General features: G+C 41.3%; 1 protein-coding gene across 13 annotated transcripts in view; it reads left to right on the forward strand.

Annotated features, from left to right (window-relative positions):
• Positions 1-27,715, forward strand: part of Pdzd2 (PDZ domain containing 2) — a 354,997-nt gene that overhangs the window by 304,899 nt on the left and 22,383 nt on the right. For all 13 annotated transcript variants that reach the window (XM_078017033.1, XM_078017026.1, XM_078017014.1 and 10 more), the window contains 11 exons: positions 787-906; positions 1,988-2,102; positions 5,614-5,687; positions 5,835-6,060; positions 6,797-6,914; positions 9,447-9,579; positions 15,233-15,314; positions 16,791-16,825; positions 17,568-17,724; positions 18,444-19,246; positions 22,253-22,397. In XM_078017033.1, coding sequence (XP_077873159.1) covers positions 787-906; positions 1,988-2,102; positions 5,614-5,687; positions 5,835-6,060; positions 6,797-6,914; positions 9,447-9,579; positions 15,233-15,314; positions 16,791-16,825; positions 17,568-17,724; positions 18,444-19,246; positions 22,253-22,397 — 2,008 coding nt within the window. The remainder of the gene's footprint in view (positions 1-786; positions 907-1,987; positions 2,103-5,613; positions 5,688-5,834; positions 6,061-6,796; positions 6,915-9,446; positions 9,580-15,232; positions 15,315-16,790; positions 16,826-17,567; positions 17,725-18,443; positions 19,247-22,252; positions 22,398-27,715) is intronic.

The following is a 27,715-nucleotide window of genomic DNA, read 5'->3' on the forward strand; positions in this document are numbered from 1 at the left end:
TCTCTTGTTTATATTGTAAATCGTGCACCTGGCTAACACACGGGAATATCATGGGTGAGGGACATGAAAAGGGGATTGAGATTTGAGCTGCTGAGTGCCAGGAAGGGAGAGTGGGGCTTAGGGGAAAATATCTTATTTTCCAAATGTGAGGGATTAGATCTTAAGCGGCTGCCGTCTAAGTTGTCTGGGTTTGTGGTTTGCACTTTATAAGAAACAAGGGCTCTCTGAGTTTTTGAATGAGTGAATTAAAATGGTGAGAGACTTTCTAACCATGTGAAGTCGGGATTCAGAAGGGGGGCATTTCTGAGGAGGGGCTGACCCTGGGCAGTCATCCTGTATCTTTGAGGCCTCTTGGTTCCTAGTTCCTGACTTCATTCCAACACTGCAATCTGTGGAACGTGGCCAAGAAAGAACACAAGGTGCTCGTGGGCTCCAAGCAATTCTTTTTATTTTTTTTCTTTTGAAATTTTTGGAGTTGTAGGACAGAATACCTTTATTTTGTTTGTTTATTTATATGTGGTGCTGAGGATCGAACCCAGTGCCTCACACATGCTAGGTGAGCACTCTGGCCACTGAGCTACAACTGCAGCACTTCTCTTTATGAGGGAGAACACCTGGCTGTCTGTTATAGCAGAGGTTTCTTTAAGCCACTGACCCAGGGGATGCACCCCAGGGAACTTGCTGTCCAACACAAAAGACAACTGAGATTTTCCATGTTTTGGTGATATATTTGCATACCAGAGCCCACGGCATGAGATTATGTCTGGTCTTATCATATGCTTTTAGGAATACCACATTGTGAAGAAATCCACCCGCTCCCTAAGCACCACCCACGTGGAATCTCCCTGGAGACTCATTCGCCCGTCTGTTATCTCCATCATAGGCCTGTACAAAGAAAAAGGCAAGGTGAGCTCTTCCCACGGTCTGTTTTTGCCCTCTAGGTGGTACCATCTACTTCTTAAATGGCTAGTTTTAATTTTATTTATATTATTTTTATGTGAAATTAAAAGTAACAAGTAAAGGAAGGATAGACCACGTGGTCTTCATGTGGATTCTCTGGCATTCTTTCCTGTGGACCTCTGAGTGTGAGACAGTCATACCCTCTTTGCCCTTGTGTTGTGAGGAGTCACCAGTGCCCAGCTGCTAGGGAAGAATCCAGGGTGGAATGAATGACCCTCAACCACTTTTGTTTGTGTGTTTTTGAGAAATGAGTCCATGACCCTAATTTTTACCTCCATTGAAAGAAACGCAGAACCAGTTTTGCTTCAGGGAATACTTCCCATGTCCTTTCGAGTGAATTTCTTGGCATTACCACCATCAAGGAATTATATGAACAATTTGGTATTCAACAACTATCAAAATATCCACTTTGATGTTATATAAAGTGGAAACACTGAACCAAAAGGGAAAAAAAAGTATGGCCTTGCATAGTGTGAAATGACTCTGAAGCTATCCACTTGGTACATATGAAATTGGCTTTTTTTGGTGGGGGCGGGTACTGAGAATTGGTCCCAGGGGTGTTTAACTATTAGTCACATTCTTGACCCTTTTTTATATTTTAGAAACAGGGTCTCACTCATTTGCTAAGTGCCTCAATAAGTTTCTGAGACTGGCTTGGAACTCACAATCCTCCTGCCTTGGCCTCTCAAGCTGCTGAGATCACAGGCATGCGCCACCATGCCCAGCGAAATTGGCATTTTAGGAGGCCAAAAATTGTCGAATATTAGCAGGTCCATGTGTTTCAACCTATGATCTTCTCCCTTTAATGTAATGCATAGCTAGTATGAGAAGTGCCATTTATAAATTCAGACTTGTCACTTGAATTTGTAAATTCAAACTTGAATTTACAGCTAATTGACTGGCTTAACACTGAGCCTGATTAGAAAGGACACCTCAGTTGAATACTAGGTAGGAGAGATGCCCTTGGTTAAGTACTGCAGCAGGAAAGATGTGATGTCGACCTGACTCCCGTCTGCTTTGAATGTAGGGCCTTGGCTTTAGCATTGCCGGAGGTCGAGACTGCATTCGAGGCCAGATGGGGATTTTTGTTAAGACCATTTTTCCAAACGGATCAGCTGCAGAAGACGGAAGACTTAAGGAAGGTAGGAGAACACATCTTGGTGATCTGCCAAGACACTGAGCATAAATAAATCCCATGAGAATCTGCCCCTTTCAGAAAATGGAACCAGTGGCCCCGCAGCGGAGGTCAGGGGCATGGGTCCTGCAGACCAGCACCTCCTCATGGTGATCTTGAGCAGTTGTGTCATCTGAGCTTTCCTTTCCCAGTGGTGAACTTGGAACGTTAATGCCTGCCTTGAAGGATTGTTGTGAGAATGAAAAGAGACATACTCAAAGTGGCTTGATATGTGTATTGGGGACCACAAGTGCTTATTTTGTCCACCTGGTCCGTGGTCCTTCATTGTGTTCCTTGTCTGTACTCTTCCTGAGAGTTCAGTCCGTTCTCACCTTGGGGCTAGTGTGAAAATAGAGAACCTAATCTTTAGTAGCCACTTACTATCCTACTGTTGAAATCATGTAGTTTGGTTCCTAAATGAACATCTTTTACAATTCTCTCTAGCATCTACCATTTTGCAACACAAAAACAACACTAAACAAGTGCTTTTGAATGCAAGTTAGAGTAATATTGAGGTGCCAAGTTTTACCTCGAGAACAAAATTTTTAAATGCTTCAGTACATCTTATGTCTTGTAATGCTTTAAACATTTACTATACATTTCCATATATTTCAATTATTTCGTTAACTGTATTACAAGCCTATCGAGTTGGCATTTTGGACTGATCGTACAAGTGAGGACACTAACTCTCAGGAATGTTAAGCGACTAAAACTTTGTCCCACCCTTAGTAATGATAGCAGTGAAATTCAAATCCATTTTTCTGATCCCAAGTTCAATTCTCCCTACCTTACTACCCAAGACTAACTCACTTCTTCCTTCTTGAACATAATACTTCAAAAAAAAAAAGATTTGAATACACCAAAATTTCCTTTGTATTCAGACATACTACAAGCTGCTTTTAATAAAGGTAGAATCTTCCTATGCATGTTTGCATATTTGTATATTTGCCACAGAATATTATTCTGGATTAAGACTATTTTTTTCTTTTTATTGGTTCACTGTTGTTATACATAATTTAGGATTCATTTTGACATAATTATAAAAGCATGGAATGTAATTCATTCTAATTCAGGCCCCAGTACTCTCCCTCTCCCTTCCCTCCTCCCTCCCCCCTTCCCATGCCTCTGTGCTTCTGATCTTTCTGCTATTGTTTTATAGTTTTGTTTGTTAATTAGTGTCTTGTGGATGTACTCAATGATGAGATTCACTGTGGAATATTTATATACAAACATAGGAAAGTTAGCTCCGATTCATTCCACTGTTTTTTCTCATCCAATCCCTTGTTCCCTCCCCTTCAATCCTGTCCCCCCCCCCCTGCCCTTTTGTTGGCAAGGATGTGGGAGGAAAAAGGTACACTCATACATTGTTGGTGAGTCTGCAAATTAGTGCAAGTGCTCTGGAAAGCAGTAGGGAGATTCCTCAAAAAACTAGGAACAACCACTTGACTCAGCTATGACACTCCTCAGTATTTATCCAAAGGATTTAAAATCAGCATGCACAGTGATACAACCACATCAATGTTTATAGCAGCACAGTTCCCCAACAGCCAAGCTATAGAGCCAACGTAAGAGTCTTCTACAGATGAACGGATAAAGGAGAATTCATAAAGAAAAACTTTATGACACTTGCTGGTAAATGGATGGGATGGGAGACCATCATGCTAAGTAAAATAAGCCAGACTTGGAAAGTCAAAGGTTGAATATTTTCTCTGATAGGCAAAAGCTAATCCAAAATAAAGGGGGAAAGTTTAAAAAAAGAAAGACTATCTACTTTCATAAAGCACATTAACAAATTCTGAACATATTTTAAAGAACATTCACCAAAATGTCAATCATGATTTTCCCTCCCTTATTATTATTCATCTTTCATGAAATGATTAAATCAGAATATTTCTAGATACCTTCGAAAATGAACTGCTCTGACTCTTCAGTTCATTTGACCCAAATTGTAGCCACTGCTGTATTTTACTGATTTACTTTTTTTTTTTTTTTTTTTTGGTGGTGGTGGTCCTGGGGATTGAACCCAGAGCCTTGTGTATGTGAGGCAAATACTCTACCAACTGAGCTATCCCCATCCCCTCTTCCTTCTTTTAAGGTAGAAAAACCATAAAGCCTATACTAACAACAAGATGTGGCCAGGCTTAGTACTCCTAGGTCAAAATATTTATTTCTCTCTCTTGGAGGAAGGGTTACCACCCAGGTGGTGTTTATGTCTAGTTTCAGAACAATATAAAATTATCTTTGTGTTTATTGGATTGAAAGACATCCTTTAAGACTGTTTTCTTTTTTCATATGTGTTCCTTTATGAGAAATGTAAGTCATCAGGACAGATTTTCAACCTGCCTTATCTACAGAATTCCTTTTTTCTTTTTTTCTGTAATTGTAAATGGACAGAATGCCCTTTTTTGTTTGTTTGTTTGTTTTTATGTGGCACCAAGGATCAAACCCAGTGCCTCACCCATGCTAGGCAAGCACCCTGCCACTGAGCTACAGCCCCAGCCCCTACAGATTGAATCATATGCACACTATGCTTCTGGGATTGGCTATCTGTGAGAGGTGAAATGTGTGTTCCCAGGTTGGTTGGCACTTTCTCTTAGGTATACAAATCTCCCTTCTCTACTGCATTGGCACACGAAGTTCATCTGTACTCTCTGGGGCTTCTTCAGAGTATTTTTGTTGAACTGTCATTTAGAAAAAAACAAACAGCAACAACATAAAACAGCCCCTGTCATAAGAGTGCAAACCAGAAATGAGTTCTTACAAATCGACAAGATGACCAGGGTCTTTTGGATTCCTAGCAGACACTACCCACAGCTTAAAAAATGACCTGCCCTTCCCTCCTTAGTGTTGGAGATTGGAGTAGCTTGAGGAGACCAAGAGGCAAGCAAGCGTGTGCAGGCCCATGCCTCACAATCAGACATCACCTTAGAGTTATCTGACATCACCCTACAGTTATCTCTGAGACAGAAGCCTACAGTCGCTTGCCAGCTCAATGGTGGAGACCCTGGAACTGCATCAATAAGACCAGACATCTACACTGTTTCTGAAAGCCAGGCTGCCATTTCCCAATAATATCTCAGCAAGTTTTTTGACTCTATTATTGAAAATATTTTTCATACACTGTGGATTTGGGGAGCTTGTCTCTCAGCAAATACAGGACTTTATATTTGCAATTTGATCTCTAAACATAGGATATGTTGTCAAACTTGACAATGACTAAAATAATAATAATAATAATAATAAGGTCTTGTTGATGTTTTCACTGAAGACTGGAATACAGAATTACTGCAAAAGAAAATGAATTTTCATTAACTGTCCCATTTTTGTGACATGCCTGGGAGTGAACTGTAAAAATAAAAGTTACTTTATAAAGTAGCAAATCAAGGACCATATTTGGACTCATTCTAGCACAAACCATGCCCTTAGATTCCAGTAAATCAAAGCTTAATGTTAATGTGATTCTTATTTTATGTCACTAGGTGATGAAATTCTAGATGTCAATGGAATACCAATTAAGGGCTTGACGTTTCAAGAAGCTATTCATACCTTTAAGGTAACACCATACCATTTGACTGATCTCCTTTGTCCTCTTTCTTCTTCCTTTATTTCCTTCTGGTGTGGGTTGGATGAATTTCCCCCCCCCCTTTGCCCTAAAAAACAGTCTGATAGTTTGAGGCCACCTTCTTTCTTGTTTTTGCAGCAAATCCGGAGCGGGCTGTTTGTCTTAACAGTTCGCACCAAGTTATTGAGCCCCAGCCTCACACCCTGCTCGACCCCCACACACATGAGCAGATCGAGCTCCCCAAACTTCAACACCAGTGGGGGAACCTCAGTGGGAGCCTCTGACGAAGGCAGCTCTTCATCCCTGGGTCGGAAGGCCCCTGGACCCAAGGACAGAATTGTCATGGAGGTCACTCTCAACAAAGGTGATTCTGGCTGTTCCTCCCTTCCACTGGGTTCTCTGGATAACAATTTAAAATCTCTTCTTACATTAAGTGTTTCTAAGTTTTCCTTTGAATGGTTCCTTTGGGACCGTTTGCCATCAACAACAGACAGTGTTCTCTAAGTGGACAGGGGGATCAGAAGTAGAGATTTTAGTCATTTTACAAGTGAGGAGAAGTTACCCATAGCACAAACTCTCTGAGCTCTCCCAGATGAATCACTGTGAATCAGAGACTCATGTTAAAACAAAATTACTGAGTAGCTTAAGTCTAGGGCTTATATAAAATTAAAAAAAAAACTAAAGATTATAGTTAAGAATACAGTTAACACCAGTCACTAGAAGTTACGGGTGATCACCAAATCTTACTGCCTTTCATCTTTGTTTGCTTTTTTCCTCACCTATGGAAATATGGTCAGCAACTAAATAACCAAGAGATACATTGCTTAAAAAGAGGCAACAAAAGCCTAAAAGTGTGCATATCTAGAATAAAAATGTTACTGATGCTCTGCCTATTTCCAAAAACAGATTTGAGCCAGCCTTAGACTAAGCAGAGAGTAGACACTTGGATAAAAGAAGAGCAGGATATACATTCTGATTCTGACCCAAAACTAAATGCTTACCTTCTGAATGTATGTTAGTACAGTTGCAAATAAGTTAACTTCTTTTCCGGTTACTGTGTGATTTTTGCTTTTGTTTTCTTTGAATTATGCCTCTCACAGAGCCAAGGGTTGGACTAGGCATCGGTGCTTGCTGCTTGGCTTTGGAAAACAGTCCTCCAGGTATCTACATTCACAGCCTTGCCCCAGGCTCAGTGGCCAAGATGGAGAGCAACCTGAGGTGGGTGGTACCCCTGAGAGGAGAGGGTTCTGGCATGTTTGTGAATGTGTGAATGCACACACATATCTGCTGTGCTACATTCCTTTGTAGAATTATACATCTTTGAATTATTTCCAGTAATATAGCCAAGACTACCATTCATAGCCTCTCTGAAGACAAAAAGCTGACGTAAAGGAAGTGTGGCTGAATCTGAGAACTCTGGATCTTGGTTTCCCTGTCTGTTCTGTTCTATTTGGACTCAGAGTTTAGTTTATATAAAATTCAGACAAGGTACCGGAACTGCTCATAGTGGTCCAGAATCACTGGATGCAAAAGAATCTTGAAATCATCCCTTGAATGGGAGGCCTTTCTTGTTATTATCTCTTGAACTTTTTCCATTGCTTTCATTCCTGTGTGAGCGGTGATGTCTAGGTGCCCGTGGTCTGAGATCATGGAGCGTCTGATTTCTTAATCCAGGTAGTTGAGTTGTATCATGAGTATTCTGTTTATACAAGAGATGTCTACGTGTTCCATTATACAGGAATTGCAGTGGTTGGTGCCCGCCTTCACAGGAATGTACACGCACTGTACAAAGCACTCTGCAAACAGTACCACCTCTCTCCCCTATAAGCTAAGACCTTCCGCAGTTGAAGAATTGTCACAATGGCATTCCTTGAGGTTGCCATTTTAGGGCCCTGTTAATAGGTGATATTATATTTTTAGTTAATCATCACAGTGAATTTTCATATTTAAAAAAAAAACTTAGTAAATCATCCAAAGTACATTAAAGAAAATATACTTTTAGAACCCAAGGAAAAAAGAAAAAAAAATTCTTTAATGACATCCCAAGATGATGTTTCTTTCTTGAATGGTTCCATATGTCTGGAGGCTGCCAAATGAACATTCTTCAAACCCCATGTAAAGAGTCTTTGTTCTCTCTTACTGAGTTCTCTCCCTATAATTTCAAGTGGGCAACTTGTCCCCAATTTCTCATTTTTTTCAAATTTGAAACTTTTTACAAATTCCTGGGTAACCTTTGAGCTCCAGATATTTCCTCCTTAAATTATATTACAATAATCATTTCAAGATGGTGGGAAGAAAGAAGAAACTGATGGTGGTCGAGAGCCTGTCACATGAGGCAAACAGAGCTGAGTTAGTTCAACATATTGTGACATCTGGGTGACCTACTGAGCCTGTAGCCTTACCTACATAATGGACCAATAGTTATACCTTTTCAAAGCATTGCTACATAAATTTCTTGCTATAGGGCCTGGCATACAGGATGTGCTTAAAAAATAGTAGCCTTCCTGTTTCCTTGTTAACTATGTTATTTAGCTTTACTACTTCTGAAAATGATATGGATAATTGCCTTTGCCAGTTGAAAATCGTACATGTTTATATGAATGTGTTGCTTTTTTTTTTTTTTTTTACATGTGTGCAGAAACCTTTGTTTTCTTTGCTGAATCCCCACCATCTTTATAAATCACTGAATTTTTGTACCTTTGTCATGACTGATTTGTTTTTCATGGGCCTGGAGATAGAACCCAGCCCTCATGCATGCTAGGCAAGTACTCTACCAGTGAGCTACATCTCCAACCCTCATGACCATAATTTTTTTTCTTCTTCTTCTTTTTTTTTTTTTTTTGGTACTGGGGATTGAACCTAGGGACACTTAGCCATTGATCCATATCCCCAAGTCTTTTCTTTTTCTTTTTGTTTTTTTGAAACAAGGTGTCACTACGTTGCTTAGGGACTTGCTAAATTGCTGAGGCTGGCTTTGAATTTGTGATCTGCCTCAGCCTCCCAAATTGAGACATTACAGGTGTATGCCACTGCACCTAGCTCATGACTATAATTTTAAGGCAAAAACACAACATCTTTATTTTCATCTGTCTGTATTCTTACAGGTGCGTGTGTAGGTTCATATGTGATATGTTTTGGCAGCATGTATGTTTATAAATGTGTTTATATATTGTCTACATTGTACCACAGTTCTATAAATATTAAATACCATGCAACAAAAAAACACACAACTTTTCTCTCAGAATCACAAAAGTTAGGAGGTTTGTAACTAAAAACGAGAAAATTAACTGGTTGTAACTGAGAGGAGTTAATAAATGTAATATTAAACTATAATTATGTTTTAGAGCACAAATATATGTTTGCTTAAGTTTTCCAAGTCTCTTTGAGAGCTACACCCTTAGTCTGAATAAACTAAATGAAATGATAGCTATTCAGTGACTATGTAGGACACTTCCAAATAAGATAAAATATTAAAACAGTCATTGCTAAATCTAGGTTTGCGTTTATCCACATTTGGCTTTGTCACAGGTGTAAAAAGGATGCTAAAAGATGGTAGTCATGGTACAATTAGAAACACACAAATTTAGGCCTAATAGAAATAAAAACATGAATGCAAAGATGAAAGGATGATATTTACTTCTTGAAAGTATTCAGAAAAGATTTCATGACAAATCTCTCATAGAAGGAAGACTTCTTGTCTTTTAAAATGCTGATTTTACCACAAATTGTTGACTATGTCGTCCTCCCTAGCCGCGGAGACCAAATCCTGGAAGTGAACTCAGTCAACGTTCGCCATGCAGCTTTGAGCAAAGTGCACGCCATCTTGAGCAAATGCCCCCCAGGACCCGTCCGCCTGGTCATCGGCCGGCACCCTAATCCTAAGGTGAAGTGTTCCATTCTACTCTGAGCATGGGAAGGTGGCTTAGTCATTTGTCCAGCAGTAGTGACTCATATTCCTAGACTGACACTAAGTATGATGCTAACTAATTGATTTTTAAAGTAGGTTCAGTGAACTTTAAACTTTTTTGAAGAAATGAGAATGTGACAAGATGGAAATAGTATGAAATTACATTTCTATAATAGTTGGAACAATGATTATTCAGAATGTAATTTAAACTTGGACGATACCCTTAATTCACTTATACCAGTGACTGTTTTTGCATTTCTCTAGGATGTCTAGAATACAGAATTTTTCAAGGACAAATGTCTTTTAGATTTGAAGAGAAAGGTTTCCTTCTTAATGCTCATTTAGTTGTTTGTTGGGCCAAAAAAACTACCTATTTATCCTATCAAATGACTGTCTCACACAACTTAAAGAAATGAAAGTAAGATGAAATCTGGCTTTGCAAACCAATTGCTTCCTTGCAAATATTTGTGGATTTTGCGTCCATCAAAGGAAATGAGAGAGCCCAGCATTTCAAGTAAACCACAGTGGAGAAGTTGTTAAGTGTATTCAGTATTACAGAAGATCCTATTTTTCTGTCCAGTGGACCCAGACTAAATTTTTAAGTTCATCATGGTGTCTTTTCCACTAACTACTACCACAAATGGTCTCAAACCAACCTATGTAGCATGTGTTAGTCAGCTTTCTGTCACTATGACAAAATACCTGAGAAAATCAACTTAGAAAACATTTCAATCCATGATCAACTGGCTACATTGTTTCCGGGCCTATGGTGAAGCAAAACATTGTGATTGGAAGGGTGTGGCAGAAGAAAGCTGCTTAGCTCATGCAGCCAGGAAGCAGAGAGAGAAAGAGCACAAGAAAGGGATGGAGGACAAGATATACTATAGGGCACAATACCAATGACCCCCTTCCTCCAACTAGGCCCCAAATCTTACATTTCTACCACTTCTCAATAATGCCATCACATTATTAATCCATCAGTGGATTAATCCACTGATGAAATCAGAGCCCTCATGGTCCAATCACTTCCAAAACTTTCCACCTGTGTACAATGCTGCATTGGGGACCAAACCTTTAACACATGGGTCTTAAACACTTCATATCCAAACCCTAGCACAGCATAAATACATATTGAAGTTCTCCCAGACATTTAGCATATATTCACATTATCCAGCGCTGGTTTTGCCTGTTCTGCTGAAGACACAGTCTGAAAGTGGGAGTCTTTTCTTGGCATATCTCATGAAAGCAGCCCCGAAGAAGAGAACAGGAACCATGTGCAGTGTGGAGTCAGTAGCACATGCAGATCACTGCAGCTCAGCCCATTTTCTGGTAGTAATGATGCCCACATAGTTTTCTATTGAGAATGAACCATTAAATGACCTTTTCTTGGTTCCAAGGTTTACTTAATTAGGAAAGAGGAAAGATCTCACACTAGTAGCTCAGCTGTAAGTACCAGCAGCCCGTATAAACCTGATACCAAACAGAAGAGGCAGAGTGGGTGAGCTGGAATGGGTGTGGAGGCTGGAAGCAGGCAGGAGGCCAAGCATCCAATTAGTGGAAGAGAGAGCCTGACCTTCCCTGTCTCCATGCTGCCCGTGTGATCCGATCCTCATCAATCCCTGTCCTATGTCAAAGTCATTATCTAACATTTATTGAACTTCCACTGTTAACATGCCAGAGCTGCACAGAGGAGTTAGAATGTATCCCAAGTCCAGAAACTTATATTCTTAATCTGAAGGGGTTCTTAACCTGAAGTCTGTGGGCCTTTACTAGAACTTTACGAATGACATAATTTGGGAACATATTTACATTTGTGGATGAAGTCAACAGGTTGCATCAAATTCTCAGTCATTTATGACCCCTCAAAATGTTAAGGTGTTAAACAGATGGAAAGGGAGACCCAGCTTAAAGAGAGGCCTCTTCCTCTGTCCAGGTCATCCTTGGCCTGCACAGATACTCTGTCAATAAGACCAAAGAGTTCATTAATTTTTTTTTCAACAGCAGCATCACATTGTTGATCCATACTGAACTTACTGATCATTGTAACCCATAAATCATTAGTCTCTGCTATTTGGTTCCATCTCTTCTGTAATTCCATAGTTGCTTATAATTTTTTCAAGTTAACCACAGGACCCTTCAGCAACTTCCACTCAATCCACTTAGAGCACCATTTTTGGTTGTTTTGAGTCCATGACATAAAAATATTGTAAAGTTAGTTTGCCCCTAAAATTACAATCAGGTCCTATTTAGCAAAATCTAGACTTTTCCTTTAAACAACTCAAAATGTCCATTAAGAACATTGGAACCCCACGTCTTGTCACATTGCCCTGCCTTTTATATCATTTGTAATATTATTCAATTATATACTGAATGGTCCCAGGCTACCAATGTTTGATGGATTTGTATGCCACTGTAAGAGTAAGAAGTCTGTTCCAAAGGATCTTGTGGGTTCCCTCATGGGCCACATCTGATATTTCTTGACAGCATCATTTGTAAATTCTCAGTGACGCTCCTGGACTGAGCTGGTGCTTCCCAGTGCACATAAGTGCTATTGAGCTATAACTCTATGCCTCCATCTGGCGGGTGTGGCAGCAATAACAGTGCTAGGAATAAGATGGCTTTGAGTAATTCAAAGGCAACTGCCTTGCACATGGGTTCTGTTACCTATATGCATTCTCAGAAATGTCTTGCATCAAAAATATTTGGTATCATTAATATAAAACCAGGTCCTCCTCCTACTTTTTCCCTCCTTCCCATCTTTCTCCTGTCCCTTCTGTGATCCTGATACATTCTTTAAGAATCTGCTCTACTTTTTAGAATCTCTCCACTGCTGTCCCTGTGGCTCTCTCTGGGTCAATTTTAACACCATTTTGTCTCATAGTTACAGAGAGAACAGTTCTCAGCTCCTTTCTCCAGGGTTTCTACTTGGGTTCCGTCACCCCCATCATCTCTTCCACCTCAGGAAACAGACCAGTCAGTAGTCGGCTGTGGCTGACCTAATGCATCCCTTGGCAACATTAGAGAAAATTAAGTTTTCAGTGGTTTGCAGTCATTGGCTTCAAGGCATGACTGACTTCAAAATCCTTCCAGCATAACATGGGCCATGATTTGTTCAAGAGACCATTCATCTCGACCCCAAAGCATTTGCCTATTTGCCAACACAATCAAAAGTCAAGACAGCATTTCAGTGCAAAGCATAAGAATCCTGATAGCCTGATGGTCTGAAAGTCTGTTGGACACAGGTCAATTTGTCCTTCTAGTCACAGTAAAATGGGCTTCTGTGATAGTGTGGAGATGTGTCCGGCAGAACCACATTTCGGTATTTGACTGGATTTCACGTTTCTTCCTAGGTAAACATGGTGTTCTTGGTTGTAACACCATACTATATTTTTCTTTTGGTCAAGATTCTGTTTTACGTTCAATATATTCTTTATACCACTTATCCCAGCATTTCATGCCAACAGAACATTTTGATACTGAATGTATGTGCTCCCTTAGTTTTTGTGTTGTTCCAAGAGAAATACCACAAGGATTTTCTTTTTCTTCGGTTTCTCATAATGTCTGGTGCAGCAGCTGCCCAATTAGGATATTTGAACCTTCCAGGTCTAGACAGGCTAAAATCTGGACCTGCTAGGGTAGCAGCTTCTAGCTTAGGTTAAGTACAAAAAAGTAACAGAAATCCATTTTTCTCCCACTCCGAAAAACTGTTGTAAATATTGAAAGCCTAGTATTAAGAAAAATAGCAAGCACTGTTTAAGCTCATATTTTCCCTGGCTCATTTGTACAAAATTCTTCTTGTTCAGGGGTGGGGGTGGTGGAAGTATATATGCCTGTTTGTATGTATACATGTTTTATTTCTTGTGGCACCTACTATAAATTATTACATAAAGGCCATGATGTGATTATGATTTATCTATTTGAAATGTAATCAATGAATCCCATAGAGAAATATTTATAATTATTAAGACAAGTCACTATACAGATGCAAATATTTACTTATGCCGTATGTTATTTTAGTGCACAAAATTACCACTCTAAGTTTGAAGTATTCTTACCTTGAAAAAAATAAACTATAAGTTTTCTAATTGAAATGGTATCATAGTTCAGTATATGTCATGCTTTAAAAATATCTTCCCATGAATAATGACAAGGAGAAAAACGGATAGAAAAAAAAAAAAGAATTCCATAAATCTATAATAATACTAACAAATATAGAAGGAATAGAAAAGTTACAAAATAGTTGTTTTGAAAACTTCATGGTCATAATTGATTCAGGCAAGAATAATCAATAACACTAAAATTGTGGGGTAAAAATAAATTGAGGAGCAGGGTATCTACAGTCTCAAACTGTTTCCTCACAGATTACTCATTAATGACATTCCAGTGGAAAAATCTGACAAGTTGCATCTTAACCAAAGAAATTCAAGTTATCATCACCATTTAAGAGACACATTGACCCTCGGTGCCTCTGGAAGCACTGAGAAGGAAACTTTTTGTAGTTTTTCTGCCAAAAAAAAAAAAGAATTAAATGCATAATCTGAATCTAAGCATGAGGAAACTATCAGACAGATCCCAATTGAGGGTTTGGGTTGGCCTGGGTTTCTTCCAAAATATCTGTATCGTGAAAGACAAAGAAAAGCTCACAACAATTTCTGATTAAGAAAGACTAAAGATGCTCGACAGCTAGAATGGATTACGTTCTGAATTGCCAAAAACGATTTTTCTGTAAAGCACTCTTATGCAGAGAAGCGGATCCATGATGGTCCCACACAGGTTTGAAACAAGAAGAGCTTGCACCAGGATGTCAACCAGTTACCTCACTGTACATGCCATTTGGTTCAGTGGACATTTTTCCCCTTGGCAAGACTTTGTTGATGAAGCAAGCCGGGTTCTAATTTGCATTCCAGATTACAGTCTTTATGTCACCACAGGTTGGTGTCAGACTTTCTGTGAACTAGTTGCAACCCACAGATACACGCAAAGAGTAGGTCTTCTAAAATCAGGATGGTATTGGAACAGTTTGACAGAAATTGGAATATGACATGTAATTTAAAGAGTCATCTGGGATGAATTTCCTGAATCAGACAATAGTATCATGGTTACCTGAGAGAAAGTCCTTATTTGGGGGAGTTACCCATTAAAATATTTACAAGCGAAAGATCATAAAGTCTACAAGTTGCATTTGGTTTAACAAAAAGTTGTGACTCTGTGTGCATTCACATGCATGCCTACAAAGAGAGGGCATATACATAAATGTGGCAAATTGTTAAAAAATAGTGAATCAAGATGAAGAATGTACTATTCTTGTACTGGTCTTCATTTTTTGTAGGCTTAAAATTGTTTAAAAGAAAGAATTGGAGTGTTCTAGAAAGAGCAGATGCAGTCATGGCATGGTACCTGAGCTTGGGAAGTGGAAGGTCTTATTATACATTCATTCTTTGAAACAACCCACTAACCCAACTGTACTTACTGTCCAGAGTTATGGCTTCAGAGGATGGTCATAATCTTTGACCATGTGATTTGCCTTTTTTTTAATCTGCATTCAGCTTGGACTCTGGTCTCAGCTACTTTTATTGGGGGAAAATAAATAAATAAAACCATCTAATTTGTGCTTTCTGCTGAAAATCAGGTTTCCGAGCAGGAAATGGATGAAGTGATAGCACGCAGCACTTATCAGGAGAGCAAAGAGGCCAGTTCCTCTCCTGGCTTAGGTACGGTAATTGCACATTTTCATTCAACATTCAGAAGAGTGTCTCATTAAGTTCACCCAGGGGGCGCTCCCCAGTGCAATAGTATTGGATTCTGTAATTATCAGGGTTGGTGAAAGTAGCTGTCAGAGAGAACCAGTGCTTTCTCTTAGTTGGTACTTTTTCTTTCCACGGTTATTTAATGTGCTTCATTAAAGATCTAATCATGCATGCTTCTTGTACTACTCTCAAATAACTTGCAAAAGTGAGTTAACAGCATTTCATGTATTTATACACGATTCATCCAAAATGCTGTAGATGAAAGTAAGATGATACCAAAATATGAGTAATTTGATAGATGCAGCGTATTACTCATCTAAAAGCCTGAGATTTCTTTTATATGAATTCAAAAAGTTTTAATGTACAGAGAGTAACAGAGGCAGCAAAAAATCATGATTTGTAAGTGGGAAAAAGTTCAAGCGGAGAAGGAGTAGCCAGGAGTTTCATATGAATTTAGAACACTGTCTTGCATTTTAAAACTAATGTTTCCTGTAGCATGGAAACCTAAAGAGACTCTTCAAACATTTCTGAGCTGGAGATTTTACTGATGTTCAGATTGATGTCCCAGAGGGAAAAGGAACTGAAATATGAGTTACTGGTTGTCAGAGAAAAAGTAAGGCATAATATTTTTTGGCAACCATGAAATACCTTGATTATTTGCATCCATAATTAATATATTTGAAGTGGACTCAGCCATAATAGACTCTTTATTCAACCATTCCATTATTCTGACCTGCCTGAAAGCTGCAGTCTCTTAATCCCAACATTTCACTCTATCAGTTAGAAAAGATTTTATTAAGCATGATCCACATGCCCTAAATCTCTTTTGCTTGTGGCATAGAATTTAAAATCTAAATGCTGAGCTTTTCATCCTTTAGTTAAAAATTAAAATAGATATCCATCCCTCTCCCTAGTTCTTTCCTAAGTTTCTTGAATGATGTTCATTTGTCCATTCATCCCTCAACCCATTCAGCAGATACCAGTGAACACTTACTAGACAGCAGGTGCAATGACCAGCTCTGTAGGGTCCAACCAGTCAACCTCTCTGCTGTACCCATTGTGAAATAGTCAAGCAAGGCAGATGAGATACATCCACTCATCACTAAAATTTCCTACGTATCTGGAAATGGAGGTGTGATGTCTAAAAGACTTTGAGAATCCAGAGAAAGAAATTACTTCTAACTGGGGTCATTATGGAAGGAGGTAACATTGGAGTCAGGTCTCAGATCATGAGCAGAGTCTTGGGAAGGAGGATGGGGTGAGTCAGGGACCCAGGTAGACTGTACGCATCTACCTATGTGCACAGTCCCTCTGTACCCTGGCAGCAAAGGGAGCTTTTGTTTAATATGCTTGGTGCCTCCTTTTCTAGTTAAGTGTGTGAGCCTCTTAGTGATTTCAACTTCATTATTTTGACAATACGGTGCATTCTCCCCCCTGCAGGTACTCCCTTGAAGAGCCCCTCTCTTGCCAAAAAGGTGAGTCAAGACATGTTGCTACCTACCCTGCTCAGCGGGACTATAACCAGGAGCCCCTAAGTCAAGCCCAGAGTGCCCAGCACATATTTCTGCCCATGAGTCCTTTATGTCACTTTTTACAGGAAATAGCAACCATGCTAATTTGAGAACAAATCCCCAAGTGTGTCTTTCACTTATTAAATATTCATCCAGGAAAAGAGTAGAGCAATAAAATTAAAGAACCAGATCTGCAGTTTTAAAAGTAGTTTTTTTTTTTTTAAACTGCTCCATATTAAAGCAGGCCTGAGTTTTGGGGGACCTGTGACTTTAAGGAAATGGTGGAACATCTCTAAATCCCACTCTATCTGGGTGCAGGGTTCTCCCCACCCCCAATCAATGGGCTGGGCCAGTTGGCTTGGGATTTCATTCTGTGTTCTTATCCCTTCCTCCAGTGTGTTTCCTGGGATGGCTGATAAACTGCTGCTGTGGCTTTCATGATCATTGCCAAAAATGTGACCACCACCACCCCCAAACCTCTAAAACCAGGGTCTGGCAACAGCAGTCACCTTTTTATTCTGTAATCGTTAATTTAGCCATTCTGAAAAGTAAATGGAGATGGGCGTTTACTATCACAGCTGTTTTGAATGACCGTGGATTAGAACAAAGTGTTCTTGCAAAGATAGGAAGTAATTAGTTTCAAATAATCTGCTTCTGGTGCATTTTCTGAGACAGCGGAGACATCCAGCATTTTCTTCTCCAACAGGACTCCCTTATTTCTGAATCTGAATTCTCCCAGTACTTTGCCCATGATGTCCAGGGCCCCTTGTCAGACTTCATGGTGGCCGGCTCCGAGGATGAGGATCACCCAGGAAGTAGCTGCAGTGCCTCTGAGGACGGCAGCCTGCCTCCCAGCTCCTCCAGTAAGCAGGAAGCGCCAGTGGACCCTGGGCTCTGCATTCCAATATCCATGTGCTAGTTTGCACCTCTCCCCTGGAGGCTATGGTGGTTCAACTTCCCTGGTGCTAAAATGTGAATGGAGGACTGGAAAGCATGCCTCTGGATGAACAGAGGTCATCTTTCCACCCTGACTAAACACAGAGTTGACTCTTGGTCGATGCAGCCACTGTAATGAGGGGCCACTCAAGTGGACAGTAAATTGGGCTGAGTGCACACTCCATTCCCAGGTGGGGAAGGTTGGCTACCCCATGATGCAGATGGAGGGACCTCAGGTGATGGAAAGGCCCAGGTATGGGGGACACATCATTGGATAATTCCTTCTAGAGAGGAATTATCCACAGCAGCATTTAGGTTGGACCCCAGCAACCTATGAGACATCATGGAAATCAAAGAGTTACAAGTCTCTGTCTCCAGACAGCACACAGTCTACGTTAAATTATCCAGAGGGCTAGGGATAAAAGGGTGGGGGATACCAGAAGGGAAAGGGGAGCTCTAGGCTGGCCATCCACTCTGAATAGAGCCTAAGAAGTCATGTCACTTAAGCACGGTGTCCAAGGGTCAGAGGTTGAGTGTCTGCAGCTGGGAACGCCGAATGCTCCTGTGTTGGGATGGGATTCCATTATCAGACCAGGCCAGATTCAGGAACTTGGTTTCATTTGACTTTTCTCTCTGCCTCTCCCAGCTCACAAGGAACCGGGAAAAGCCAGGGCCAACAGCCTTGTGACTCTGGGAAGCCAGAGGACCTCTGGGCTCTTCCACAAGCAGGTGACAGTTGCCAGACAAGCCAGTCTTCCTGGAAGTCCACAGGTCCTCAGGAACCCTCTGCTCCGCCAGAGAAGGGTGGGCTGCTACGACACCAACGATGGCAGCGATGAGGAAGAGTTCAGCAGAGAAGGGGACTGCATTTCACTCCCGGGATCCCTGCCAGGTCCCAGCAGGCCTCTGAGAGATGACGACCCTAGGCATGCCTTGGTGATGTCTCCCAAGATCACGGATGTCAACAAGCAAGAGGAACAACCCCAGAAAACCCAGGTCAGCAAGGCCTCCTCGGTGCCTCTCCTGGGCAGCTCGTTGTACTTGGAGGAGAGTGTCCCAGAGGGTATGGTGGATGCTGCTTCCCAGGCAACCAGCCGGCTGGGTTCTGCAGAGGTCCCAAGGAATGGCCCTGGAGGCTCAGGAAGAAAGGAACTGTCAGGATCCAGAAGTTCACCCAAATTGGAATACAAAGTCCATATAGACACCCAGAGTGTGAAGAGCACAGAGAACCCGATTCCCCCCCAGAAGAGCGAAAACCTGATGTCCAGGCACAAACCAGTGGCCAGGGTCAGCCCACACTGCAAGAGGCCCGAGGCAGAGTCCAGCTGCTCAGAGACAGAGTCCCTGAGTGACAAGGCTGATGGACCATGTGGTCAGGACTTAAAAATCCAGGCCACTGCCTTCAAAGAGACTGTCACTGGTCTTCTACCCGATGGAACTGCAAAGGAGGTAACTGACTTTCTCTTGGTCACTTTGAATCTAAGTGAATATTGTGTGACTGAATAGGGGCTCTGTTGGTAAGCACAGGGAAATCCACCTCCACAAAAAGGATGCTGGTCTGGGGTGTAGCTCAGGAGGAGAGCACTTGCCTTGCATGTGTGAGGCACTGGGTTCGATTCTCAGCACCACATAAAAGTAAATCAATAGAATAAAGGTATTGTGTCCATCTACGACTAAAGTAAATATTAAAACAAAAAAAGATGTTGACAGGAGAAATATCTTTTGGGAGAGTCATTCATTTAACGGGAGCCTATTAGCATATTGGTAGGTCATCAGTCCTGAGGTCATTCAGCTAAAAGGATTGCTCCCTTACCTGTGCACAGGGCCTCTGGTTGAGGATGGAAAGGCAGTATGGAGGGGTGGAGCAAAGCCCTGGGCCTGGTATCAACTGCTCCACTGACTAATTGGTATAAGTTGAGTGACTACTTAGGCAAGTTACTGAGTCTTTTTTTTTGGGGGGGGGGGGCGGTGGTTACCGGGGATTGAAATCAGGGGTAATCAACCATTAGCCACATCCCCAGCCCTATTTTGTATTTTATTTAGAGACAGGGTCTCACTGAGTTGCTTAGCACCTCGCTTTTGCTGAGGCTGGCTTTCAACTCACGATTTTCCTGCCTCAGCCTCCCAAGCCGCTGGGATTACAGGGTTATTGAGCCTTTTTGAGCCTCCATTCTGGCTGTAAAACAGGGCTGGTGCTGTCTGCCTGGTCAGGTCGGAGTTGGGGGAGCCACCAAATCTATGTTGACGGGGATTCTCTTCCACTGATAAGGTTATGAGTGGTCCTTACTATAGCTTGATGATTATTATGTCACGTGAATAAGGGGGGTTATATTCATTTAGAAAATTTATAGTGCACCCACATTAGATGCAAGTTAATTTTTGTTACTACTTGGTTAGAATTATTGAATTGTTCGTTTTTTTTTATATTTTGATAAATACCTCTTCTTTAACAAGGAGAGAGGAATTAATGTTGTTTATTAATCTGCTCAACATAAATAATTTCTCTTTATCTCTGAGCAAACAACCTGAGGTGACTTAATCAGGCCGTATTTGAAGATGTTAATTGGCTTATGTAAAAATACATGTAAATAGATCCAGAAATGAAAAATCAAAAACACTGTATGAGATCAGAAGTCTTTTTTTCCAACCCTATTTAAAACAAAAACAAAAACTGGGCGCCGTGGCACATGCCTGTAATCCCAAAGACTTGAAACTCGGAGGCAGGAGGATTGTAGGTTCAAAGCCAGCTTCAGCAACTTAGCGGGGCCCTAAGCACTTGGTGAGACCCTGTCATAAAATTAAAAATGAAAAGGGCTGGGGATCTAGTTTAGTGGTTAAGCACCCCTGGGTTTAAATCCCCAGCCCCAAAAGTAAAATAAATTAAAAAGTAGAAATATACATCTTTTTTTCCCCTCAAATTATATCTTACCTCTAACCAGCATGAGTTTGGGTTTTTTTCTTTTTCCAACCTATATTTTATAAAATAATGTTTAACCAATGGGTATGTTCCATTTTTTTCAAAAAGTATCATAATCAGTTTTGTACAGAACACCAGATCAGGATTTTTATTCATAATGATGTCTATCTATTAAAAATAAGAGCCTTTTGTACTTTTGAAATTATATTCTCAATAAGAACTTTTGAGCAGCATTTAAAACTGGGGCAAAAGAATTTTTCTCACAAAACTTTTTGTTCCAAAATTTAATTTAATTACATACAAAAAAAAAAAAAACCAGAATGCATTGCTCTGAAGTCTCCTCAAATATTGGAAGTTGAAAGCAAAGCCAGGGGGCTGGAGTTGTGGCTCAGTGGTCGAGCGCTTGCCTCACCTGTGTGAGACACTGGATTCGATTCTCAGCACCACACATAAATAAATGAATAAAATAAAGGTCCATCAATGTCTAAAAAATATTTTTAAAAAATCAAAACCAGAGAAAAGCTGTTAATGAGTAGGTTTTCTATTGCTTTTATTTAATTCTTTTTATTCAGGCAAAATGTACATAATGTAAAATTAACCATTTTAAAGTGCACAGTTCAATGGCCGTGGGTGCATGTGACGGCCACCTCTGTCCCCTTCCAAAACTCTGCCACTGCTTTTCCCTTACACTTACCTTGCCTTACTGAACCTGAATGGAGTTAAATGCTAGGAAGGTTTCCCTCCCCTGGCAATTGACATTTTAAAAAATGAATTTTTACAACAGTTGCTCGGACACACTGTACCCCTCACTTCTCTACTTTGCCGCCACCCCTGGGCCACTTTCTGACTCAAATTCAGTAGATAAATTCCAAATAAATCCGATTTAACTTTCTAATAAGTTCCAAAAAAAAAAAAATTTTTTTTTCGCAACGAAGAGTAGGATAGAAGAAAGGAGGATAAAGTCACTGACACTTGGCCTGAGAGAGATCTTAAAATATTAAATGTCAGTTTCATTTATCCAGATTTGTCGTTTCCCTCACTACTAAGCTAAGGAATTGACTTTACAGTCTTGGAGATCTCTAAATAGTATTATAATAATACTGCCTTCCATCTCGAGAGCCTTTTATATGCCATTTTATAGCTATTCTCACTTAAGCATCTTTTATTTAATACTCCATCGTGAGGGCTGAGGCGGTGGCTCAGAGGCAGAGCACCTGCCTCACATGTGAGGCACTGGGTTCAATCCTCGGCACCACATAAAAATAAACAATGGCATTCTGTCCATCCACAACTACAAAAAAAAAAAAAATTTAAAAACCTCCATAGTGAGACTTATCATTCCCATTTTAAAGCTGAGGAAACTGGGTCTTGGGCCAGAGGAACAAGACCACACTCCTTTCAGGTCCAGATCTCCTGGCTCCTACTCCAGCCTCTTCTGACTTTTCTCAAACCACTCTCCTCTGCTCTGTATGATGTTGTCTTATGATGCAGAAAACCTGAAAGCCATCAGCAGTGACTTGTGGTTGTAATTGTACCAGGAACCTCTGGGGAAGCTGACCCCTGGGGATGGATGTGTCCCGATTGACTGTGGGCCAGCCAGTATTCTGTGTCACCCTGACCCCGGACATCTCACAGAGAACCCCCCCGAAGCTGCACCAGAGTGGGGGCAACAGCCTGTGACTGGTGAGATTAATTTATCATTTGTTAAGTTTAAAAGTAGCAAGGCACACACCCTAATAAAAGTACTACAAGCGGATGATTTTGAGGAGGGGAAAACTTCTTATGCGAATTTATGATGTTTAAATGCTGCCTTCACTTAACAATTTGACCAGACCATTGTGTCTAGCTTTATACCTTTTTTTTTTTTTTTTTTTTTTGGTATTGACGATTGAACTCAGGGGCACTTGGCCGCTGAGCCACATCCCCAGCCCTGTTTTATATTTATCTGGAGACAGGGTCTCACTGAGTTGTTTAGCGCCTCACGTTTGCTGAGCCTGGCTTTGAACTCAAGATCCTCCTGCCTCAGCCTCCCAAGCGGCTGGGATTCTAACTTCCTAGTGGTTTTAATTCCATGTCGATGGCGTCCATTTTTCAGGCATCAGTACTATTTTCCCATTTTGTGTCACAAATGAGACATGAGATAAAACACAAGGATCTTCCACCCTTCAGAATCTCAACACACTGCTTATGTGAAATCAAGTGCACTGAGAATGGAGACGAAAACCTCCACCAGGGAAAGTAAAAAAACAAATATTGGAAAGAGTGTTGATGAGAGATGGAGTGATGTTGTGGAAGCAGAAATCGTGTCAAAATCAATTTGACCACCTAGCATCTTGTAGTCATCCAGAATAATGTGGCAGAATGAGCTGTTTCTAGTCGGGCTGAATTTCAATAACTTGTCAGCCTTTTTAGTGGAAGTGGCAAATTTGTCTTCTAAGCTTGCACTTTGGTGGGGACACTTTTCTCAGTGGCTGAGAACCGCTGGAGGGCCTCTGAAGTGCTGGCAATCCCTCTGCGGCTGCCACCAGAGAGTCTTTGCCGATTGCAGTTCCTGCTCTCTGGTGAGCAGCTGTGGCAGAAGAGGGACATGAGAAGCCCCACTTGGTAGGGCTGTCCTCATAAATAAAAAATCTGGAAACTCAGAATATCCTCCCGATATTTTGATGGCCACTCAGAAAAAAAATACAGGTCCCTGATGTTTTGTGATCTGTGGCTCTTGGTCCCCCTGTGGATGAGGCTGTTACCCTGGTTTCTGTTCTGTACGGTTCACCCTCACTCACTGGCCCAGTGTGAACAACCAGTTTTATTAACAGTCTGACTTTTGCAAAGTGTGTTAGCTTTAAGGGGTTTTATTTGAGGGAAGATAAGCTATATGGAGGAAGCCCTCGGGGTCACCTTTCAAAAGATGCTTGATCTGAGGCCAGCAACACCACACATTTGAAGAGTGAATATTCTATAAAAGGATCCTCTGGACGTTTCCTTGGAAGGGACGTTTGCTCTGGAATTGGAGGGGAGGGGCAACAAAGGGGCATTTTTTTAATCACCAGCCTAATGCAGAAATCCTTTCTTTTCTCTTTCCACATGAGGACGTTTTCCTTAATTCTGTGCGTTTGTGACTTAAATAAGTGGGTGCAGGCATGTAAATGTCTCCTGGGTCGTATTCCATGTAGAGAGACATCCAGCCTACCCCTCCCCACTTCCCCCACAGAAGAACCGCCTTCCCCGTGTGCTGCAGCTTCTGATCCTTCCCACGGCAGGTGTGTGGGTGCTCGCCTATCTCCCCGTCTCTGGACTCTCTAGAGATGATGAGCCCTGAGAAAGGAGCAACTTGTCTCCTGGGCATTCGCTGAGCAACCGGTTAACACTGTGCCAGGAACGATACTTAGTATTTGTGCTGTGTTCAATTAACATAAAATTCATGATACCCATTATCATCCAATTCTTAAATGTCAGGGTCCTCATTATGAGAACTGACTGTTGAGTTATAGTGACACCTTGGCACCCTCTAGGCTTTTGGGGTGTATGAGAAGTATTACACATTTTACCTGGTCCCAAGCCAGACTTGATGGTACACACTGCTAATCCCAGCTGCTCAAGAGGCTGAGGCAGGTCAAACAACAACAAGTGCTGGCGAGGATGCGGGGAAAAGGGTACACTTGTTCATTGTTGGTGGGACTGCAAATTGGTGCAGCCAATTTGGAAAGCAGTATGGAGATTTCTTGGAAAGCTGGGAATGGAACCACCATTTGACCCAGCTATTCCCCTTCTCGGTCTATTCCCTAAAGACCTAAAAAGAGCATGCTACAGGGACACTGCTACATCGATGTTCATAGCAGCACAATTCACAATAGCAAGACTGTGGAACCAACCTAGATGCCCTTCAATAGACGAATGGATAAAAAAAAATGTGGTATTTATACACAATGGAGTATTACTCTGCATTAAAAAATGACAAAATCATAGAATTTGGAGGGAAATGGATGGCATTAGAGCAGATTATGCTAAGTGAAACCAGCCAATCCCTAAAAAACAAATGCCAAATGTCTTCTTTGATATAAGGAGAGTAACTAAGAACAGACTAGGGAAGAAGAGCACGAGAAGAAGACCAACATTAAACAAGGAGGAGAGGTGGGAGGGAAAGGGAGAGAGAAGGGAAATTGCATAGAAATGGAAGGAGACCCTCATGGTTATACAAAATTACATACAAGAGGAAGTGAGGGGAAAGGGAAAAATAATACAAGGGGAAGAAATGAATTACAGTAGAGGGGGTAGAGAGAGAAGAGGGGGGGAGGGGAGGGGAGGGGAGGGGAGATAGTAGAGGACAGGAAAGGCAGCAGAATACAACAGACACTAGTATGGCAATATGTAAATCAATGGAAGTGTAACTGATGTGATTCTGCAATCTGTATACGGGGTAAAAATGGGAGTTCATAACCCACTTGAATCAAAGTGTGAAATATGATATATCAAGAACTATGTAATGTTTTGAACAACCAACAATAAAAAAAAAAAAGAGGCTGAGGCAGGAGGATCGCAAGCTTGAGGCCAACCTGGGCAACTTATCAAGACCTTGTCTCCATGTCTCTTTTAGAGGGGAGGCAGGGAGGTACCAGGGGTTGAACTCAGGGACACTCAGCCACTGAGCTATATCCCCAGTCCATTTTTGTATTTCCTTTAGAGATAGGGTCTCAGTGAGTTGCTTAGTGCCTCACTTTTTGCTGAGGCTGGCTTTGAATTTGTGATCCTCTGCCTCAGCCTCTTGAGCCACTGGGATTACAGGTGTGCACCACCACACCTAGCTCCATATCTCTTAATAAAATAAAAAGGTCTGGGAATATAGCTCAGTGGCAGGTCACATGCCTATCATGGGTTCAATTCCCAGCAGGACAAAATAAAAATAAATAAATAAATAGGTAGGTAGGTAGAGAGATAGATGGATAGATAGCATCGTCCCTACAATTTTATCAGAGCTTCTGAATCCTTTTTGTAGATTTCTATTTCTCCTTCCCAGTCAAAAAGCTAACTGTGACCAGTTGGTCCTGCCAAGAAATCGCCTGCTAATCAAAGCCTTCTTTCTTCTAATTTGATTATAAGTAGCTTAGCTACTTTTCAATATGTAGGAAGAATATTCTTCAAAATATATTCTTTTTTTATGTAAAGATCCCAGAATGCTTAACTGATAAAGAAGGAACACCTTACCTTTTTTTCTTTTAATCATTTTAAAAGAATTTTGGAATCTTAGATTCCAAAACAATGCACAGCACAGCAAGATAGTGAAGCCTGAGGCTCCACCTGCAGGATCCCTGGGTTCAAGTCCAAGCTTCAAAGTTTGACCAGGGAATTGACCCTCAGCAAGTCACTCCTGTCCTAGGTTGCCCACCCCGTGGTTTTAGGGATGTTTTTTTGTTTTGTTTTGTTTTGTTTTTTGGAGGAATCAATGAAGTTTTTCACAGATAACACTTGGAGCCCTGTCTAGTATACAATATACACTCAATAAATTTTATGCACATGATTTTTCTAAGGAAAAAAAAACACGTATTTCACTGCCTAGAATATAATATACATGCAGTAGGATACATGCATGTACACAGACATACAAACAACACGATTTTTCTAAAAAAACTTTCTAGAAAGGAATAAAGATCGACTTGCTATTGGACACAGGAGTGATCGGCCAACCAAGCAAGTGTGCCGGTGGGGGGGTCTGACGTAGAGCCCAGGCAGCTGGAACTGACCCCTAGCGGGTAGCTCTTAGAAACCAGGAGGAAGAGGCAGCCCAAAGCAGTGTGGGGAGTGTAGAAGCCCTTGTTTGCCACTAAACTTTTAAATAGCTCTCATGAAATGCATACATGATTATTATTTTTAAAAATTGAGAAAATAATAGTTAATAGAGAAATTGTTAAAAAAAAATCATCTAAGCCCCGGGGTGGGGAAAAAACTCTATTAACATTTTGCTATGCATCTTTTTTTTTTTTAAACGTGTGCTGCTAGTATGGAACTCGGGTCCTCATACACTCTGGTCAAGTGCTCTACCACTGAACTATGTCCCCAGCCCACTATCTAGCCTTTTAGGCCTGCTGTGCATACATGAGTATGTGTAAAAGATATCACTCACAGTCCTATGCTGTTTCCTGAGGGGGACAAAACACTCCAGTGTTCACCTGTACCTAACAACCTTTTTTTTTTTGCCTTAGAAGATAATTGAGCAGTCTGCTGGGGTGACTAGACTGATCCTAAGCCTGTGTGATCAATATAGTCCCCTGCAGCCTGTCCCATGCCCTAGCCCCTCCACAGCAGCACAGGTGCAGCCTTCCTGAGAGAGGAAGCTACACTGATGTCCCCAAGTCCTTCCACACTACAAACCATGAATGACAGCTCCTGGGCCTTTGGCCCAGAGCTGTGCCCATTACTAGGCATTTGGGGAGTCTCCAAATGAAGCATTATTTTGGAAGATGACATAAGGCTGCCTGCACGTAACTTAATCTCCCTCAAATAAAACCCTTCGAAGATTCACACTTTGCCATTGCACAACTTGCCTGGGAGGGGTGTATTCAGTGAGTGAATCTGAAACTGAAAACTCAGTCTGCTCCTCTTGTCTCATTGCTCCCTGTATTTGGTGTTAGTAAAAGCAGGAAAATTATGCTTTGGAAGTCCAGGAAAGGCTGGGCAGAGAACACCACTGGATCTGGCTCTCTGAAGGGCCCTGGCTTCCCCAGGGATCCCAGGAATCTCGGTGCCTGTCTCAGAGATCCGCGCTTGCTATTGCCGCATGCTGTCAACACAGAGGCCACAGAGTTAGGGTTCAGTCTACAGCGTGGCTGTAGATCCAGTTACATCACCTGTGAACTGTGACCTTGGACATGCTGCTTAACCACTCAGCATCTGCCCAAGGCCGATGGTCACAGGGCATTGCCCACAGTGTTGGGAGGAAAACTCAGTGCCTGGGGGACTCTTAGCATGGTGCCGACCTTCATTACTGGAAAGTAAAAGTCCTAACAATT

The sequence above is a fragment of the Ictidomys tridecemlineatus genome, chromosome 1 (assembly GCF_052094955.1).
Source record: "Ictidomys tridecemlineatus isolate mIctTri1 chromosome 1, mIctTri1.hap1, whole genome shotgun sequence".
Lineage (NCBI taxonomy): Eukaryota > Metazoa > Chordata > Mammalia > Rodentia > Sciuridae > Ictidomys > Ictidomys tridecemlineatus.